This window comes from Lepidothrix coronata, unplaced genomic scaffold, assembly GCF_001604755.1.
Source record: "Lepidothrix coronata isolate B3197 unplaced genomic scaffold, Lepidothrix_coronata-1.0 Scaffold5, whole genome shotgun sequence".
In the NCBI taxonomy this organism is placed as follows: domain Eukaryota; kingdom Metazoa; phylum Chordata; class Aves; order Passeriformes; family Pipridae; genus Lepidothrix; species Lepidothrix coronata.
In genome coordinates, this window is record NW_016690185.1 from 9,683,087 (window position 1) to 9,703,602 (window position 20,516).

Sequence of the window (20,516 nt, forward strand, 5' to 3'; positions counted from 1 at the left end):
AATCATATTGGACCAAGCATTCTGCAAGAACACCTTGCTTATCTAGATTGACCACTTGCTTAGTATATTTCTATCAGCAGCAAATAAGATAGAAGTATTTATATTGCTAAAGGTGATCTCCAGCACCCAACCCTTAAATGCTTGGTGCAGAATCCACACCCCCATTAAGCCCTCAGCGTGATCCACTACACAGAGGAAAGAACAAGATGGGCATTTCACAGTGTAATAGAAAACTTAGTTTGCTGAGGAGGGAGCTGGCAAACTAGTCCCTAGGAAGTACAAAAGCTAGCATGCTATTTAATTAGGAGACTGGGACTATCAATTTTGATGTTTCTAATTTATTTTGTGCATTTAGAGCTTGTTTGGTTTTAAGCAATTTCAGAAGGGGAAAAAATCTGAGAGGAAGCTCCGTAGTCTTTTAATAAAGAAAATACAAATGCTTATCAGCTGCTGGTTACAGGTATTTGTCACTTTAAGATGATAAGCAAGTATTCTATGAAATAAAGCATTTAGCTTTCAAAGGGGGAAAACAGGATTCCATTTCATCTCCATCTGGAGCTCTCATCCTAGCACTCATGGTAGTTTACTTGGGCTGGTTTTCACGTGAAGGGCTCTAAAATACCTTTTCAAATAGAAAATAGACCAGAGAATATGGTATTAGAGTACTCACAAAATCCTTGATCAAGACCTGTAATTATCTTCAGAATGTCCCGTACCTATGTTTGGTATATTTATGATATCAACAAAATGAGTTTCCATAACCCTTTCTGTCTGAGTGTGTCTTGCTCTGTACTAGTTAAATATTTGTCCTGTTTTCTTAGAAGCAAATGTTGACCTTTGATACAAGTCAGAGAGGGTGGCTGGGGAAATGCATTTGCTGAAATGAGAAATAAGCTCATTGTCTACAAATCAAAATGGAAAGAGATCCCCAATAGGTGTACATACTGAGTTTCACTTACTGGCAGCACAGATCTGATTCAAAGTGTGAAGGAAACCAAATTCTGCTTTTTTGCTACAATTTCCTCCTTTTCACATTTGTATTACCCAGTACACAATACATTTATGAGCCTAATGTACTAAAGAAAAAAAAAATCAAGAGTCTTGCTCAGGTTCTAAGCAATTTTCACACCCATTAAAAAAATGTCATTAGGGTATCAGTATTTGCAAATCTGTTCTTGCTACTAGCAAAGACATAACCAGTTGCCCTTTAAAGCACATTTATTTTGACTCACATCAACGTGATGTGCTATTGCTACAAAAAGCTGGATGAGTATGGACTGGAGCATGCTTTGAAGGTTCAGTGATGCTGGCAGTCTGGAGTCTCTCATGAGTCTTGAGGAACTCCATGAAAAGCAGAACAGTTTCATTTCTAAACAGTCAAGTGCAGCCGGACTATATTAAAACATTCATACCTGTGAAGTAATGGGTTTGAAGTCCTTTAAGGCACAGGAAAGAATCCAGCTACACAGGGGACTAACAACTGAGCTATTGAATAAAAAGGGGCAGGGGGAGAAAGAGGCACAAACCAGAACACTGTCTCCCCATGTTCTCATTCCTGTCTCTTCTCTGACCTGAAAGTAAAAATTGAACTTTGTTTTTGGGGAAGAGACATTTGAAATCATTCTCCATCAGTGCTTCAGATATTAAGGCAAAGATGCAGGATCTACAGGGTGGAGGCAAGTTCCTTATCTTCCCTGAGGTGCCATCTCAAAACACATCCCTTTCTTCAGCATTTCTCTTCATTGCTTCGGGCTCCTTGCTGTGAAAACCATATAGTGAAACATCCCTAGCAGATCACAGCATCTGCTCAAAACCTGCAGAATCTTAACAGGCAATCCAAGCCAAATTCCCATCACTGATTTGTCCCCAAATCCTCAAACATGTAGTTACCTCACTGTCTAAAACTCAGGAATCGTGCCACACTGTGGAAATTGTAACATGGATTTCCATCCACGAAATTGCCTTTCCTAGGGGAGCTTGTTCCATCATCTGGAGCTAGTTATGCCTGGTCAGGCCAAACACAGAGCCCAAACTTTCCTCGTTAACATGCTCCCACGGAGTACTTGGGTTCTGGGCTCAGATCTCAGTCTCTGCTGGATTTAGAGCCAAGAGTATCCTAACCAACAGTACATGAAACTCTCAGTCATAGATATGTCTGTATGGTTTTGCTCTCATAGATGTTTAATTTTAAGAATCATCTGCCAAAGCAGGGACTCTGTCAGTTTCTATTTTCTAAAGATAAAACCTTCCCCAATGAGTTATCTAATTACTTGAATAGTCACTGGCATGAAGTGGAAACCCAGTTCCAAATCTTCTGATCAGCCCAAATATGCCCTACCAGAAAAAATGCTCTAAAGAAAGATATAGACATATCCACACACAAGTCTTATCAGGATGCTGAAGTACTCTGACACCCAGTCAGTTAAGGACATCCCATTTGGGAGTATGATTCATCATGTCCTTCCAAGATTTCAACTAGATTCTATGTAAAGAACCAGGTCAGCAGCTTTGCACAGGTCCAGGATATGGGCATGTGCAGATGCATGTGTAGGTAGTTGATTCCTTGAGCAGTGAGAATACTCCTAAATGGATTTAAAAACCTGAATCAGTGTCAGTGAATGAGGGCTAGAAGGTCTCAGTAAGTTAAAGCTTCTTCTGTAAAAACACCATTAAAATTGAAGTATCCTTGGATAGTGAAGAACTGAGTAGAGATGAAAAAATAAAAACTATCCTCTCACTGGTTATTATCCTTTCCAAGCTGCTTAAAGACACTGGTCTCATGCTGGGGAACTCATATTTTGCAACTTTAGATGCACCTGTTCCGCAAATAAATAAACATTATAACTTTCAAGTAATTACTTTCCATAGCAGTTACAAAAAATTAGCTCCAAAGAAAATAATCTTCAGCTTCATTCCAAAAGAATTATAGTTCTATTCTCAGCACAATATTTACCTTTACATACTAATTTCACTAATCTCCATTCAGTGGGTGATTAGGACAGTAAAGAATCTGCCAGGGATTTCTCTGTGGTTGCACACCAAATATGACTGAAGTGAATGGCAGGAATGTTAATGCCAGTTTTAAATGGGCAAGTCCTTAAATGATGCAAGTTCAATGCCTGCTTTAGTGAAAGCTTTGTTTGCAAAAAGGTCAAGAACATTTCTTATACACTGACCATTATTTATGTTTTGGTCTTCTAACCAATGCCTGTAAATTGGCAGGCCCACCCCATACAGTTCCGAAAATGTCCTTTTCTGTCCTTAGGGCATCTTCCAGTGGGAGCTCTCTTCCTGCTGTCACCACCTTTTTCATAGCCCGTATCACACTGACTGGACCCTCTGTGTACTGACTCAGCCAGGCTCGGGCTTCTTCTAAGGCCCTGGTTTCATCTGAAGATGACAGGGTCTGCTCTGAGAATCCCAGGCGCAAAGCTTTCTCGGGGTCCACCCGGGCAGTCCCGCTCAGCAGCTGCAGGGCTGCCCCACTGCCCACGATCCGCACCAGCCGGGCAGCTCCTCCCCAGCCTGGCACCAGACCCATGTGCTTGTGGACAAACCGAATTTCACTTCCAGGTGTCATCAACCTGCCAATGAAGAACAAATACACAGGGGTCAATCCATGCATTGACATTCGTTTGCAGCTCGACAGCACTTAACTTTCTATTTTCTCCTCTCCTCTGCTTCCAAAGGCTGATACAACTTGACAGCCTGCCGATTACAGCCAGAGCTGGAGTATCTTCATTTTTACATCACATAGTGCCTTAACTGCAGCATTTGGCCCTTCTCAGAATTAGATACATAGGCTACTACAAGTAAAGGTGCTTAGTGCCCACACTGATACCTGTAGTCAGTTCTAAGAAGTGTTGAAAACAGAACTGCAGACATTTATATACAGTGCCAAAACTCCTTGCTAATTCATGCCTAAAACAACAGGGTATTGGGTAAAAACTAATCAAACTAATGTACAAAACATTTCTCAAGAGGATGAATTGTGATCTTAATACTGATGTGCATTGGGGAGGGGTCTGTCTGCAACCTGGTGCTTGATTACAGCACAGGTGGGACTTTTTTGTTCCATATTTTTGAGGATCAATGTGAGTTTGATTTCTAACTGCTCACTACACCAAGGGAAATCGGGATGGATGCTCATCTTATGGGTCACAATTTATAATAGAATTGCTTTCTATTTATGCTTGCAATGTGTAATTAAATTGCTCCCCTCTACAAAGTAAGTCACATTCTTCCTTTCAAAGATTTCACATCTTTGCTTCTTTTCTACAGCTTCTCACCTCCTTTACTTAAGAACTCACCCTAGGGCTGATTAAGCTATAACCCTGGAGGAGCTCTGCTGCAGCAGATTGTTCTGTCTTCACATAGTGGTCACACTGACACATGTTAGATTAGTGGAAAAAACCTCTAGAAATAGAAACATACAGAAAAGATGTACAGAAACAGACTAGTACTTGCTCTCTCTGGAGGTGATGTTCTGCAGTGTGATTGCTTGCTGATGTTGGTAAGACAAAGGACGGAAATCACACTTGTGAAGTCGATTAGCTTCTACTTCAAGCACTAATTGGCTTTCTGAAGACAAATCTTGTAATACTGAGATCTACACACAAGTCTGTTTCCTAACAATGCAGTTTTCCATAGTGAAAATACCAACAGGAATAGCTTTGAAAGGGTAAAGAAAAGGAAAACCTTTAAAAATGCAACTACTTCTAGGAACTCGCTGTTCTCAAATCTGCTTAGTTATTGTTAATTGTAAGTTTGCTTGGTTGCTTTTTTCTTAACCAGAGCACCATCAGCATTCATGCCACACTGTACAGCATCAGAACTGAAGAGCTTACGCTTTATCCCAGATGCAGCACAATGCACAAAGGCAACAGCTGACCAGCCAGATTGCATGAAAGCCTTTTTGTAGAGACAGCAGAGGAAGGTTGTGTGACAAAAGGAAGAGAGTAGAGTATTGCGGGGGGGGGTTGGGGGGAAGGCTTTTAGCTAACATTATCAAGTGCTTCCCAGCTAACCCAGCAAATCCCAGAGAGCTCGGGTCTCTCCTCTCCAAAAAGAAAATTCTGCAAGTATTCCAAAACTCCTTTACTGGCTCAGCTTACTCTTTAATTTGCTGACACCCAGTGTCCCACTGGGAAAACAATAGTGAAAACATTATTAAGAGTTTAATTCTAGCTGTGCTGAGTGATGCAAGGCATTAAAAAAGAAGTGGTCATAAGCAGCTGGGCATCTGATGCTAGACAACCTGTAGGCAGTCTCATGGGACAGCCACTGCAGGTCAGTGAGGCAATGTTGCGCTTATATGTTGAATCTGAGACTGTCCCAGACACCTGGGTTCAGGCCTTAAGGACAGGCAATTCTGTGAACATCCTGAGGGCAGTGTAAGGACTCATCTGGGGAGTCAGGTCAACGTCCTCTGAAGTTGGCATGGAAAATCAAATTTTACATTAGAAGCACAGCCAATCCATCAGCACCAATAAGGAAAGAGTTGAAAACATTTAGTATGTGGGAAAGGTTCTGTTGGCTGCAGAGTCTTTACTTCCCTCTAAGAAAATGGAACCAAACACAATGCAAGGAAAATAAATGACTGACAGCTTAATCTACAGAGAGACTGCAAGACAACAGCTTTTAGGATCGCGTTGGGATTCACCTCTCCCTACAATGTTCCTCTGAACATGCTCCACAGAAAATACTGAGATAAGCAGTTGTCAGTGGAAGGTGTAACTGTAGTCTTGGACTGCCTTCAGGCTTAAGAAAGGTATCTGTGGTTTTTCAGACTCTTCAACTACGAATCCTCTCCTGAAGTCACACCATTTCTTACAGAAACCACCCATCACACTCTCTGTTAGTATACTTAGTATACCACTCACTTTTTACCGCCACCACCTGCGTCTCCTAGAATGCTTCCATCAACACTGTACAATCCTAAACATCCACTGGTCAGATTATGTGACCAATACATCTGTTCTTGAACAAGCAGCAGTCACAAGTATTGAGGCCATGTCACTGAGAACACAGCTGCGTTGGGCAGGGCACGTCTCCAGGATGAAGGACCACCGCCTCCCTAAGATCTGCTTTATGGTGAACTTGCCACTGGCTGCCGCAAGAGAGGAGCCCTGAAGAAAAGATACAAGGACTCCCTGAAACAACATCTCAGCCTTGGCCATATTGATCAACATAACTGGTCTACTCTGGCCTCCAGTCGACAGGCCTGGAGACACACCATCTATAACACAGCTGCTTCTTTTGAGAACGCATGCAGGATCACTTACGAGGAGAAAAGATAACGCAGAAAGAATCATGTCTTGCCGATACCATCCAAGGAGTCTTTCTGCTGTGCCTTTTGCAACCAAACTTGTCTATCTCGCATTGGCCTCTTTAGCCACCAGCGCGCTTGTAGCAAATGTGGGTAGAGTCCTTCCCAAATCTTCATTCGCAAAGCCCAGCCATGATCCACTCACTTCCAGTCCCCACGCCCAAGGAAGCAGTGGAGACCTGAGCTCATGTCTGAAGAGGTGTATGCAGTTGCCAAGCCAGCCTGGGATCAGCCTCTGAACATCACCAGCTGCAGCCTCGCATAAATATTTCCCTTTTTACTGTATGAGAGGAATTGAATCTACCTTCTGAGACATGACAGATCTGATCTCCCATTAAAAGAATTTATGTAAGAAAAACACATCAAGCATTACTAAACATAAAGAGGCAGACATCAAAAAGCTGGAAAGACCAAAGTGCTATTCCTGAGCTGTTTATACCTTATTCACCTATTATTGGCCCTGCTTGAGACAGAACAGTAGATGAAAACAAAATTAACCCTGAATTGACTCAGTATATCTGTTCTTGTCTTCCAGGTCAAAGGAATTAAAATCTGTGTCTCCTGTATTACAGGGGAAGGTCATATTGCTAGACTCCTGGACACGTCTTCGTTGCCCTAATAAAGAAAATCTGTTGCATGACAGTACTGAAAAAATATCTATTCAATGTAATTAATGTCAAAGTGACTGAAGGCCTTACAAGCACATCCTCCAGAAATGTGATGGGTAGCAAAATTCTCACAACTTAATTTGGAAAAAAGAGGTTAAGGTAACATAAGCACCAAAGTGCAGCTAAAACCTTCTTTTAGAACATTTTATTCCATGTTACAAGCACTATAACCCCCCTAGGAAGAAAGCACAGCCACCATGGGCCACATCCAATTTTGTGTTAGTCATCTAAAGCAAATGAGCTACAGCAAATGTTCCTCCTGTACATTTTAAAATGTTCTCAGCTGCACTAAATGTTATAAATCCTCCCCCTTTGATCTGAGGATTCCTTCATTCTGTGACATCTCATTGTACCCACAAACTACCAACTGTCATGCCACATCTCATCACATCACTGACAACGTGCGAGAAGAAAACCTTGTCATTAACAAGGCAACCTAACAAATCCCATCCTTATAAAGGTACACTTGCTTCTCCAAAGGCAGTGCTTGCTGTGACCTAACAGCTGTGCTTTCCTTTGCCTTTTATAAACACTCATGTTACTGAGCTGTTCCAATAGGTATAATCAGTTCCTTGGGCAGAATTAAGATTATATTAATACCTGTGCTGGCCCTTACCTTATCATTTCCTGGACTTTGAGGTTTGAGTTATATTCTTTCTGACAAGGCAAAGGCACTAATCAAGTTTACTAAGGAGGGACAAATACCACCCTCTATTTTAGGCATTTTAAAAGCTCCTACAACTATGCTGTTGAAACCCACGATAGAAAAAAAGATGCCTAAAACATTAATGTGCTGTCAGCAACCTGGATTTTGTTCCCATTCCCTCTTTGACTCCCAGTGTCACATAAGGACACAGCTCCTGACTTCCGATCTCCTTTTAGCTGGCATGAGACTGGCACACCACAGAGGGAGGCAGCTGGCATCGTGCAGTGCTGCAGCACCTGGTTCTCAGCTATGGTTATACTGAGAGAGGGCAGCCAGAACTTCAGGAGATGACTTTTATCTTCCCCCCAAATACTTTGGCATCCTGCTCTCAAAACACCCATCAATATAAATAATAAACAGAGCGTATGTGTTCCGGTCACAGTAAGTTCCCTCACCAAATCTGCTACCTTCTTCTATAAATTTCAGTAACACCTACCTACAATATGATTGAACCAACACAAAGTGCAAAATTCTCCAAAAACGAGAGTCAAAGGCCTTGAGATACAATTAAAAGACATCCATAATTTTAGCATGCTGTAGACAAGAGTTATAGAAATAATAAGAAATCTTCAAGTAGAACTAGATATTTTATAAAATATAGATACAGAACACGTGGACACAGGAAGACCAATGTCTATGGTCAATCACACACTTATTTTGGCTCTTATTACTCAGTGAAGACAGCAAGAATACAGTATTGATATCAAAAGCTTTTAACCAAGCATCCAGACCACACGTGGAACTATTTTAGGCACAGGAAAAGAGAGATATTGCAAAAAAAGAAAACCACCAAAAAAATGGTAACAGAAAGAAGATTATCAAAAGTCAAACGCTTCCTTTAAACAGGAAAGAACAGAACAGCAAAGCTGATGTGCAATGCCACCATACACTTTGCCCAACATGTATGTGTTTCTAACACATTCATCAATATGGCATCAGCTTAAATTAACTCTTGTTAAATTAAGTAACAGTAGTGTTATGCTGGCACGTGGCCAAAACAGCTTTTTAAAATACACACTGCTGGGGAGTGCAAGTTCAAGAATTTGTTAAGAGGTCAGGTATGACATTATCCATGGACGGTGTTTTATCATGCAAATGCAACTTACTTTGCCAGGTGGGCATGAAAATGTGATGCTGGCAAAGTGGACAAAAGCTCATGTGTAACTAGTTTAGGATTTTGTAACTTTGCTTGGTGAGTGCTACCAGGACAATTAGCAGCAGCTGCAGCTCTCAAATGCATGCTGGTCCTTCAGGGAGCAAGAAAGTCAGTCCATTGTCCACTTCTTCCCTGTTTTCCAAGTGCACCTTCTCAACACTAAAACTACAATCCCTGTCCCATCACTTCACGAGCAAATTGCATCTCATAGTCTCATTCCATCTTCCTTACACTTCCTCAAAGGGGCCTCTGGTGGTCTAGTGGTTAGGGTGCAGGACTCTCACCGCTGCGACCCGGGTTCAATTCCCGGCCCCCCGGGCAGATGGAGCTCGTCAGCCCTGTAAGGCAATCCATCTAAGAGAAGGTCACTCTAAACAAACCTACGTCCTGGGGACCTCACTGCCACTGTCCAAGCGTGCTTGGCCCCGGCAGATGAACCTCAGGATTAAAGGGTGGGCTCAGTTCAGCGCAAGCTGTGTCTCACCTAAAAAAAAAAATCCACTGCGCAGGCTCGAAGGGTTAATGACCTTTCCCAAATCTTCGCTCGCGAAGACTGGCCATTATTATTAACACTTCCTCAGCATCTCAGGGGACACAGAAGATCTTAGAACTGGTGGTGTCTTCTTGAAGCAAGTGACTGCGACTCAGGCAGCAGACAGAGTTACACAGGTAATAAATATAATCTGATCTCTCTTCTCTTGCTGATACAGGTAAAATACACCAAAAATAAAGTGTTTCTCTTACACACAAAGTGCTGCTGAACACATGAAGTAGATGGGATGTTTTAGTCAACTAAACTGTTACAATAAGTTAAAACAAAGCAAGGGAGAGATGTGATTGTTGAATTTGTAGCATCAGAGCAAAAAATAAGCTACCCATTCCTTTATCTGTACAACAAAAGCACTGATTTCTGATTAAACAGAAGTCCTTTATTTTAGGTTGGCTCAGTGCACCACATAAACTGAGTAATATTTTCAAGGCAATATACTAAGCTTTGTAAAAAGAACAAAGGAAAAAAAAAGGCAGCTTTAAAGTGGATGGCTGAAATGCAGTAACTGTTTAGATAAGGTAGAAGTGGGTAGCTGGATTTGAAAGCAATTCTATAAGAGAGAGATGTCACCTTTTCCGCAAATGCAGCCAGACAATTCTGTAGCTTCAGTTCCTTGGCTCAGGCAGGGATGCTTAGGGATCATGCCATAGGCTAGTGGCAGACCTGAAAGCTGGACCACAAGGAGCAATTAATTGGGACTGCAAATGCCGTTAGCCTGAAGCTTGGCCAAGGACCATGACATAAGCAGTCAAGCACTGCTGCAACTTCCATTCTTTCTTGTATGGTTCATGTAGCACATACTGAGGGGTTTGGAATCCTCCTGGCTTGCTGCCTTCTCCCTATTTTCTTTAGCATGACATGTGGACCTAATGAAGTTTAACTTGTACCTAGCACTCAATCCACCTCTGATATCTGAGTTCCAAATCTTAGAGTCAGAACGATATACCAGATATCATGTACTTTCCCATTTAATACATCTAAACCCTATTCTCCCCACCATGGATGGACAGATGTTAAAGCACATATAAGAAACTACAGAACTTCCTTAGCATTAACATACAAATTCTTGAGGCCTTGGCAAGTTGCTGCAAAACTCATCTCTATCTTCTCCAGAATCTTTTAACAACAAAAGTAATTCCTAAGTATAGTCTTGAGAACACAACCTGAATATGAACCACCACCTTGACATTTTCAAAAAGCCACAGAGAGCCTGAAATGAAGAGTACTCAGTAAAGTTAATGGTGCAGTTTGTGCCTGCAGAGACCTAACCTGGAAACCTAACTACTGATAGTTAATTACATGACAGCATTGTGTTCTAGTACTCATAACTTGTCCTGTGTAAGCCTTGTTCAGTATTCCAATACACAAGCCTTTCATAGTTATTACAGAAACTCACCTTAAAACAACACCTGCATGAACCAGTCATTTTTGCAATAAAAATGAATTTTGAACAGCAAGGTACTGTGGAAGAATATTCTGCAGAAGAAATATGCAGTACTACACTAAAATAATTTAGCCAGTCAGCAAAGTTGCTGATTAGCAGCTTCCAGTCCTTCAATTTTCGTGACATATGCTTTTAGAATTAGACCCCCAAGAATAAGACAGTCCCCTCCAAAAGACAACCTGGGACTAATTAATCCATCTCTGCCTCTCCAGTGCAGTGTCTCAGCAGTGTCTTTATCACTGCACTATCAAATAATTATCTAGATACTCTGTAAAGGGATTATCTAGACAAAATAGCTAAAGATTTTTCTGAAATTCAGCTTACTACACCCTCTATCACCAAAAAACACACCCTAGTTCTCTGAAACTATTGTCAAGTGGATTCATCCTGAGAAAAGTTAGTCATAATTTCACTTTTCTCTCAATCTCACTTGATTAATTGGATAGGCTTTTTTAAAGGACCAGAAAGCCCCAATTAAACATTTAATCAATAACTTGTTGCTAATTCTGTTTAGCAGACTTTTGAACTGGAGTAATGCAGTGAATATTGGCAAGCCACAATTTTTCCATGCTTTTGCAGCACAGCTTGCTAGTATTAATTCTCCCTGCACCTCTCCCATATCTTCTCTCTCATTGTGAGCTTCTCATGTTTCTGCCCTATGCAGAGAAATAATAAGGCAATTGGATATTGCAGCAATTGCTGCTTCAGAGGTGTGAAAACACAAAAGTGAGACTTCCAAATTGAAAATACTGTAAAACCAATAAAACTAGGGATTTGTGCTACATGCTTGTGGTCATAGCCTGCAGACTGGCATCATAAAAGCAAACCTCCCCAGATTTTCACTCCTTTTGAAAATCCTTTAGTCACAGATATTCACTTGACAGATGACAGAATGTTAACTACTAAAGAACATAAAGAATATAAAAATGAAGACAAAATGGTTTAGTTTGGGGAAACTGTGTGTTGTGCTTATCTTAGATACATTTGCTCAAAGCTGCTCTGCAATCCCAAATTTCCATAGGCTAAGATAAGACCGTGCACATTCATGATCTTTTCTGTTTATCTGCTTTACTCTGTAACCTTTTTCTACAGGAATGCAATGGAAAGAAGTAGGTCCCGATACTATTTTAATAATCAGAAAGTCACCCCTCTCAAATCCTTTCACTGATTAAAAAAAAACCAAACCAACAATTCAATTCACAAAACAATATACCTTTTTTACTTGAAGTTTAAATAAATTAAGATGAAACCCAAGAACCAAAATAAAAAAAATCCTACCAAGCCTCTGAAGTACAGAGTGTTCTAGGCATGCTCTAAAACTCAGTGTCGAAGAAGTAGGCTTGATGCCAGCCTAAGAAATTTCACCAAAACAAGAGCTTGCTTTTCTCACAGCTCTTTTCAAATTGTCTTACAGATTATATGGACATTTATTTATAGTTACTGAATTATTTTGTAACACTCTTAGTGCATCAATTTTCCCCCCACTTGCCACAAAAGCTAAGAATCAAACTTTACATAAAGCAGCCTAGAAAAATATCTCTTGTCTCCCTAGCACATGTTGCCTTTAGCCCCTACCTTTGCTGACCTCTAGTCAGATTTTGCAATGCATTTTATGGAACCCTAAGGATCAGGGTCAAAATCAGATCAAATAAACAGACTCCTAATTACAGATGTCTCTTTTTGAACAAGAGTTAACATTCTTCTGAGTTGGCTGGGAAACCCCAGGGCACTTCTCAGAGGGGAACAGAGGGACCTAAACAATGAAAGATGCATTCTTCAGAGGAGACCTTAAACTAGCTATTTATAATGCCACTCTATCATGCTTTCTCACATCACCCAGAGTCAAATGAAATGCAGAAGGAAAAATTACAAAGTCATACTTTCATCCAAAGACACAAAACATTTGGTTGATGGTAAAATTCTGCAAAATGGAGTCCTGGATCTAAAAAATGGAAGATGTAGTAACATGAAGAGTTAGAGGCAGAGCTGGAACACAGAGATATCAGAGCAGAAACAGACATAAGCCATTTTAGGAAGAATACGGTCTCCAAGATTAAACAAAAACTCAAGGTATGGATAACTCCAACATCTACTGCCAAATATTGCAATATTCAATGGAAGATGACCTTCCAAAAGCAACAGACTCAAGTTAAAGAGGGTGCAAGATTACCAGTTCTAAAGAAAGCCATTACAGGGAAAATCCACAAAAATAATATTGTTACTAGAAGAAGATCCCTTGGATAACGGGAGTTAAATAATAATAGGCAGATACAGAAAATTTCATGTCCTAAAAAAAAGAAAAAAGCATCTCATCTGTAAAAGGTCTGCACTGGGAAAAATTAAGAAAAGGCCTATCAGCAGCACAAAGCAGCTCAGTAAAGCAGCAGAGCACACTCTCTAGGATTTGGCAAGACCCAGAATAAAACTGGTCTAGACATGGCTGTGTTAAGAACAACCAGAGAAGTGAAAAAGGTTTTATTTCTTAAGCATTTACCTGATCAAATGAGAGGGGCTAAAAGAGGGCCAGAAAGATTGTTAGTTTGAGAGAGCAATTACAGAAGGCAAGAGACATGGGGAAAGAAGCTGGTGCTAATACCCTGCAAGCGAGTAGGGCAGCCTCAAACAAAAGACAAGGTAGGTAGGGCCCCTCAAAAGTCTCCTGCAGGTGATGTCTACTGTCATACTGGCTGCCATCCACACAGACTTCCAACCTCATTCTGGTCCAGAATCTCCCAGAGTCAGGCACAGATGGAGGCTCACCAGCAGACCTAGATTAGGGGTTTTAAAGCTAGTTTTTTACCTCAGGCTTGACACTTTCTCACCCGTGGCTTCACAGAAGCCAGAGAGAAAAAAGCATGCTATAAAAAGCTACATTTCTTCTAAAAGGGATAAATGAAGCTGAATATTAGAAATTGCAGAAAGACATTTTTTGTAGCAGGAATGAAAAATTGAATTAGACAGCAGATCACAGGGCAAGAAATAGGGACCCGAAAAAGCATGACTGATTAAAACTCCACAAGCAGTATTAAAAGAAGTAAGATGAGCCTTTTTATTTTATTTTATTTTTCCTCCTCACATTCATTTTTCAATAAACTGTCAGGAAAGAAAATTATTGGGCCAAACTGCAAAGCGAATCTGCCCCATTTCCCAGGATACTTCTTTAGGTCCGCATGTAATGCTCTCAGGGGATTCCTGCAGCCCAAGGTACTGTCCCTGCTGTGATGGGCTGTGTGTGCTGGTGGGTGAGCTTTGGAGATGGGGAGAGAGCTGGCCAGGGGGCTCGTGCAACCCTCCATCTTTCACCACCGCCTCGCAAGTTGGTGTGTGCTGCACACACACATCGGGTGGCCCCTCTGCAAGCTGTGATGCGATGTAAAGGCTGTGTGAGCACACGACATTCCCTCATCCCAACTTGTGCCTAAGCATTCAAGTGAGCTGAATAGTTCCAGAAAACATAGCAAAAGTAACTTAAAAGGCCTTTCCTAACTAAGAGAGACAAACTTTTTACAGTTATATAGATAGCAGTAAAAGAGTTCCCCGTCCCATGGGTGCTGCCTTGGACCTGTTTGACAACACCCTCATGTGCACACTGGGGAGGAGCAGCATGGCTTTACAAAGGCTTATTGAAGACACACAAGGCTTAGACCACAATTTAAGAACACACAGAACCAAGAGAATAAAGCAGACAGTTACACTGGGGAGCTCTAATTCCCCTGACATGTGTAGTATAAACTCTGAAAATGGCACAAATCACCCAGAGCCATAAAGTGGGACTGAAGCCCCATTGTTCAAGAGGCAGTGCCTGGATCATCCTTACTCCCCACAATCATACAACAACAATCCATGGTCTACCACCCCAATTCTCCTCCTCTGCTAATGATGGATGTGTTACTGGCACTCTCCTCTTCTAATTCCCAGCTATGACTTCATTTGTACTACCCTGGTGTCAGTGGATCCCAGGCACCTCAGTTACCATATGATTGTCTTCAGAGTAGTTCTCACCTTGACATAGCACTTGGGTCTTACCCATGAAGCAGGTTTTAGCTATTCTTTACAGGCTGCCTCAATATACAAGTGAGTGAACACCAAAATAATGCTCACAGAAAAATTACTCATGCTGGAAATCTGAAATGGTACATGAGTCTTTCCTTCCTAAAAAGGAAACTAGAGCTATTTGGATTCCACTCAAGCAAACATTTTCAACAACAGATATGTCTTTTAGACTAAAGCAAAAATTTCCATCAGAAAAGATCCAGTGATATTTTAACAGATTCTTTGATGAAAAAAGACCATCTGGATCTTAGGTGTTTGATAATTTCAATTTTTAGTCAAATGTGAGTGCCAGTATTCATCTAGAAATAAAAAAGTACAGTGGAGCTTGTTTTCACAGAGAAAATACTGTATTTTTTTAATTATGTGCACACTTTCATGCAGTATATGCAACTATGTTTGTAACTTCGATTATAAACAATATATCTCACATCTTTATTTCCATCATAGATGTTTATCAAGACCAGAGAAAACAGAACAAAATTCTACCGGACCAAATTCAAGAGTCTCTTAAAGCAGGAACATTTCAGTCACATTCTCTGCTCATCTCTGCTGCTGATACAGAAAGGGGAGTAGGAGCTTCCCAACACTGTCTCAGAGTTTAGCATCTAAAATGTCAAAAAGGCAAGATCACCTCATTCACCTGAACTCAGCTGACTGCAAAGGAACATTTTTTGGCATCAGCCCTAAGAGATGCAAGGTTTGAGCTGCCTTAATACTTTATGATGGATTTGATATATCAGATTTCTGCAACTCACAGCATTAAAGGATTTAAAATACAATTTAGCATCACACTAACAACCCTTCACAAGGCATAGGGTAACAAGACACACTTTGAAATTCAGCTGTCTCTGCATGTGATGCTACTGATGCTGCATTTGCACATCCTACACAACAATTTCTGACTAAAGCAAAGAGAGGTCATACACTTAGCTGCAATCACTGGTAAATTATAATGAAACATTTCCATTTTGTCAGGATACCATGTTAATTTCAAAAAAAAAATGCTGAGGGTTGTGTTTTTTTTAAAAATTATCACAGTGGCTGTGACCTAAGTTTTAAGTTTTCCAGATATGATATGTGATTTCAGAGATTTTTTGGGGGCGGGGGGAGAGCATAATGACATAACTCAAAAAGGCATAAATGAGATAGATAATTTAACATTAAAATTCTACATTATAGCAGTAACCTGCTACTTCTCTTCTTTTCTTTTTAATATTGCATACTAGTTATATTGATGGGGATCTCAAGCCAGCTTCAGATCAATAACTGCCTGGACAAGAAGCTGGCACATTTTCAGCAAACTGCAACCATAAATATGCCTAAGAGTGTGACCAATTATGACCAAAAGTACAATTTCCCCTACTATCTTTTTATTTACAATCTTTCTCTCTTTCACACACAGAGAAATCCATGTTAATTTAAATTATTGGGTTTTCCTCAGTCTGTATATTTGCTTTTTGTTTATGAATATGAATCATCAGCACACAAAACCGGACTGGAGGATAACACCTAGTAATAGACCATGGATACAGCAGAAGTTTCTTGCAGATACAACAGTTTAAGCACAAGAGGAATTTGTTTAATTTAAGAATTTACACTGCTGAGTTACAGCAGTAATAATTAATCTCTTATTAACTACAGAATCCAGGAAGTAAGAAGCTGAAGCCACCAAGGTTAACAGGTTCAAAGAGTCTGCAGTCTTTTTTCACACAATTTTCAATAAATCTGGAGTAAGAGGAATACAGAGGTCCAGCCTGTTGGGCTCCAAATCTTTACTAAGATATCGGGTTGCTCTGGATCAGAGACAAAAAAAAGAAATGGGGGTGAAGAGGAAGACTGTAAGTTGCAATTTTGAAGGCAATATTTACAATGAAAGTAGGTTGAGATCCACACAACGCCTGCTTACACTTGCAAAAACTATGCAAGTCATTTGGGGAACATCTGGTCATTTCAACTAACAGTAACTCTGATGTGGGTGATCACCCTTCAGAGATCTGCAACGTTAACTATATTGCTACTTAGAGTGATAAAGAGAGGAAGAGTTCTTCTTTTCATAGTCCTTCACACATTACAGGACTGAAAAATTAGATAGCTGACAGGGACTCAGGAAGACATCCTCTGGAAGCTGATCCAGTGCAAAGTTAGGCAGCTGAAAGTTGTGGCTTCAGGGAAAACAGAGGCTATCTAACTGCTCCCTTGACCCAAACGAAGAAGACTGTATTCTTACCCCCTCCTGTTCCTTCCCATCTCCTAGAGATTTTGTTCCTCCTTTACACTGGCTCTAGCTAATACTATATCCCTTTACAAGCCACTTTAACTCACCATAAGAAGAGGAAAAACTTAGTCTTTCTGTTGCTTTTTAGTGAGATAATTGACTCATACAGGCATATTCACTGGGGCTTGGCAAACCAGAGGTAAACAGTGAGCTGGGAATATTCAACAGGGATACCCTCCTCCCACATCCAGCTAAGCTATTCAGGCAGTCTATCCTGAGGCCACAGCTCAGTATAACCCCAACTCAAAATCAGCAGGCTGGAAAACATAAGTGCTTCTCGGACTTCATATTATCCAACTTGTGGAGCTGATTATATACATATTTAAAAAAATAATAGTGCAGATCAGTGATGGTGTGTCAAACTCAAATACCTGCAGGCAGTTTAACTAAACTGGGAATTAGTCACTTCACAGATGCAAGCATAATGGACAATTTCAGTGTACTCTCCCTAGACTAATTCTTTTTGAATCTTGAATGCTTCCCTACAGTGGACCAACAGCCCAGTGTATCAGCAAGTATCAGCATGGGTCCAGATATGCATTCTCGAAAATCTGTCTTATCTGAGTTTTCCATTATCTGAACTCTCTCTGTTTATTATTATCATGCAGCACATTTTATCAGCTGCAGACAGGACTGTTCAACAGAAAGGATGTAAGATTGCATAATACAAGCGCTTTAAAATGTAGATGCAGGCTGATAAGAAAAATTTCATTTACCCAGGATAAGATGGTTTAGCCTCCTAAAGAAATAAAAAGCCAACTTGGAATGAAGTAAACCCTTACAAAAAGACAAGTTTGAAAAGAAAACATCAACTCAAATTCATGCTTTGTTGCTGTTATTTACATTTTCACTAAAATCAAACAATGGTAAATTTGAATTGTAGACTACATCTAAAAATCCTCTACCTGGAAGACTGTAAACACATGAAATTCAAATCCAAATGAAAACAAAAACCAATACCAGTCCATAAATACAAGCCAAATAACATAAGCTCTGGAGTCCATTTCTAGCAGTGCTGTGATTACTTAACCAGATGTCAAACGTACCAGGTAAAAAATAAGAACAGCCTTCTTAAAGGAAGGCAATGTGAGACTTTTAAAACCATAATCCAGCTCTCTGAAAATTCATCAGAAACTTGTACTAACAAACCTCCCAGGGCTCTAAAAATGCAAAGTGATGTATGACTGCATTGGAATTCTAAAATTGTCAACCGATGTCCAGGAGATTTTACATACACACACATATGTTTTATATATATATATACATACACACACAAAAATTTTATATAGTTTAAAAAAGTGATCTATGCCATATAGCAAGCACCTGAAGCTGTGAGAATATGGTGTTCCACCCTTAAGGAGAAGGGAGCACCCAAGATTCTTTGATGCTCATGATCAAAAGGAACGGCAAAATTCAGAGGGTCTGCAAAAGTTTACAGAGTTTTATCAGTAAATTACATGCTTGGCATAGAAATTGGTATGTTAGTCCCTAACCTTCTAGTATAAGCACACAGCAGCCTGGGTTTTGGATAAAAGGGTAGAGTGAAAGGGAAGAGAGAGCTTAATTAAAGAGGAATAGAGAGAAATAAAGGAAGAAAGAGAGAAAAAGAGGGATCACAGGTCCTGGCTCCAGCGTTGATCCAGCAGGGGTGTCCAGGGTCCTGGGGCGCACATGCACCCAGGCTTTGTGGTGGTACCTTTATATAGATCAGTTTTCCCCATCCTGGAGATAAGCTTCTTGCTTTTTATGCCAATTAGTTACCATGCTCAGTCTACTCTTCTAGACCTTTCTGGAAATGGGTTGGAGGGCTTTGGGAGGTCTTTGGTGGTCTTGTTCCCCCCCCACAGTGCATGCCCACTGCTCAACCTCATTCCTGTGCTTGCACTGTACTGTGTTGCGCTGATCTCCAGAAGCTTGAACAAAGATGTTTGTCCCAGAAAAGTGCTCCCCTACCTCCATATGTCCCCCTTCTCCAGCCACATCCTGTTCTTTCTCACAGTGTATTCTTGCCAACAATCCATTGCTGTTATTAACAACAATCCTTTGTTGGCTCCACAGCTATCCAGCTATCAGTGTTTGAGACATACACATTAGCCCCCTTATCTTTTAGGCTTCTACAGGGAACTCACTCTCAGATTTGGCTACTGATTCTTCTCCTGATGATGTGTAGCAACATTACAGAGTCACATGAATGAAAAGTGCTTTGTGAGCCTGGACTTTGCAAGAACTTACGAATATGTGAATCCCATCCCATTACACTCATATCATGCTCTGCCCAGTGAAAAATGCAACTGTGTACTGAGGTGCTCTTATTTCAAGCAGCAGCATATTGTGCACCTAAATGCTCATCCTGATAAAATTAAAAGCCCGAATCCTTGCACAGAGCAAAATATAGAATACTAAAATCTTTAGTTTCCCCCATTCCTCCTTCTTGAAAGGTGAAACAACTGAAAAGTTGGTCATAGTAAGCCTACATCTACGCAGCAGTTACATTAACTTCTGCTCCTTTCATTTCCTAAAAATGGCATTTAATGCACTAAACACATATTTGTAAAAGTAAATAAACATGTTATCACAGGAAGACACACACCAAAGCTATTGTTTCATTTATCTCTTCTAGGTGTTTCATGGAACATGCCTAACACCTTAAAATGTAATAATAATCATGCCTAGATATTTCCCAAGAATATAGAAAACACACAGCTAAAATGCAGGAAGGCCAATTTTATATAAACAGTGTTATTAGCATAAGCTAATAATTAAATCAGCAGTTCCAGAGTAATAAAACTGGCCCTTTTCAATTTAATTGTGCAAAATCAACTACATCTGAAGAAATTACAGTTCATTAATTTATTTTCTAAAGAAGAAAAGGAAAATACTGCTGTGTCTACCTAGGAGCCCATTATGAAGTCAGTGGTGAGAGAAATGGGCAGCTTTCTATCATTGCAATCTCATCCTCTGCCTTGAGACACCACCTTTTAAATTTGATTGACACGGCGGTAACACACCTCTACTTTGCAGCAGCGTTAGGGAGGAAAGAGGGGGTAGGGGGAAAGAGACTATATGTTTCAGAAGCACTCAGGTACAATGGAAGTCCATTTGCCAAGTGACATAGGACAAACTTGTCAAAGTTGTTGATGTGTCTAAAAGACTTACACAAGTCTTGCTCTTGCCTGAGCAAGATTTCTCAAAGGCACTAATGTGACATAAAGACAAGATAGCTCAGAATTCCAAGTCAGTTATTCTGGCTATTGGTTGATAGTGCACTGCAGCTACTGCGCTCAGAGATTATTGCGATCTACTAATTGCACGAATGGATTCTTTACCGACTGTCTC

General features: G+C 40.4%; 1 protein-coding gene across 9 annotated transcripts in view; it reads right to left on the reverse strand.

Annotated features, from left to right (window-relative positions):
- Positions 1-396: 396 nt before the first annotated feature.
- ECHDC1 (ethylmalonyl-CoA decarboxylase 1) overlaps positions 397-20,516 on the reverse strand; it is a 46,752-nt gene continuing 26,632 nt past the window's right edge. For 8 of the 9 annotated variants that reach the window (XM_017828291.1, XM_017828325.1, XM_017828302.1 and 5 more), the window contains one exon: positions 397-3,584. In XM_017828291.1, coding sequence (XP_017683780.1) covers positions 3,179-3,584 — 406 coding nt within the window. In that variant the 3' untranslated portion in view covers positions 397-3,178. The remainder of the gene's footprint in view (positions 3,585-20,516) is intronic. The other variant, XR_001876922.1, reaches the window with a different exon arrangement.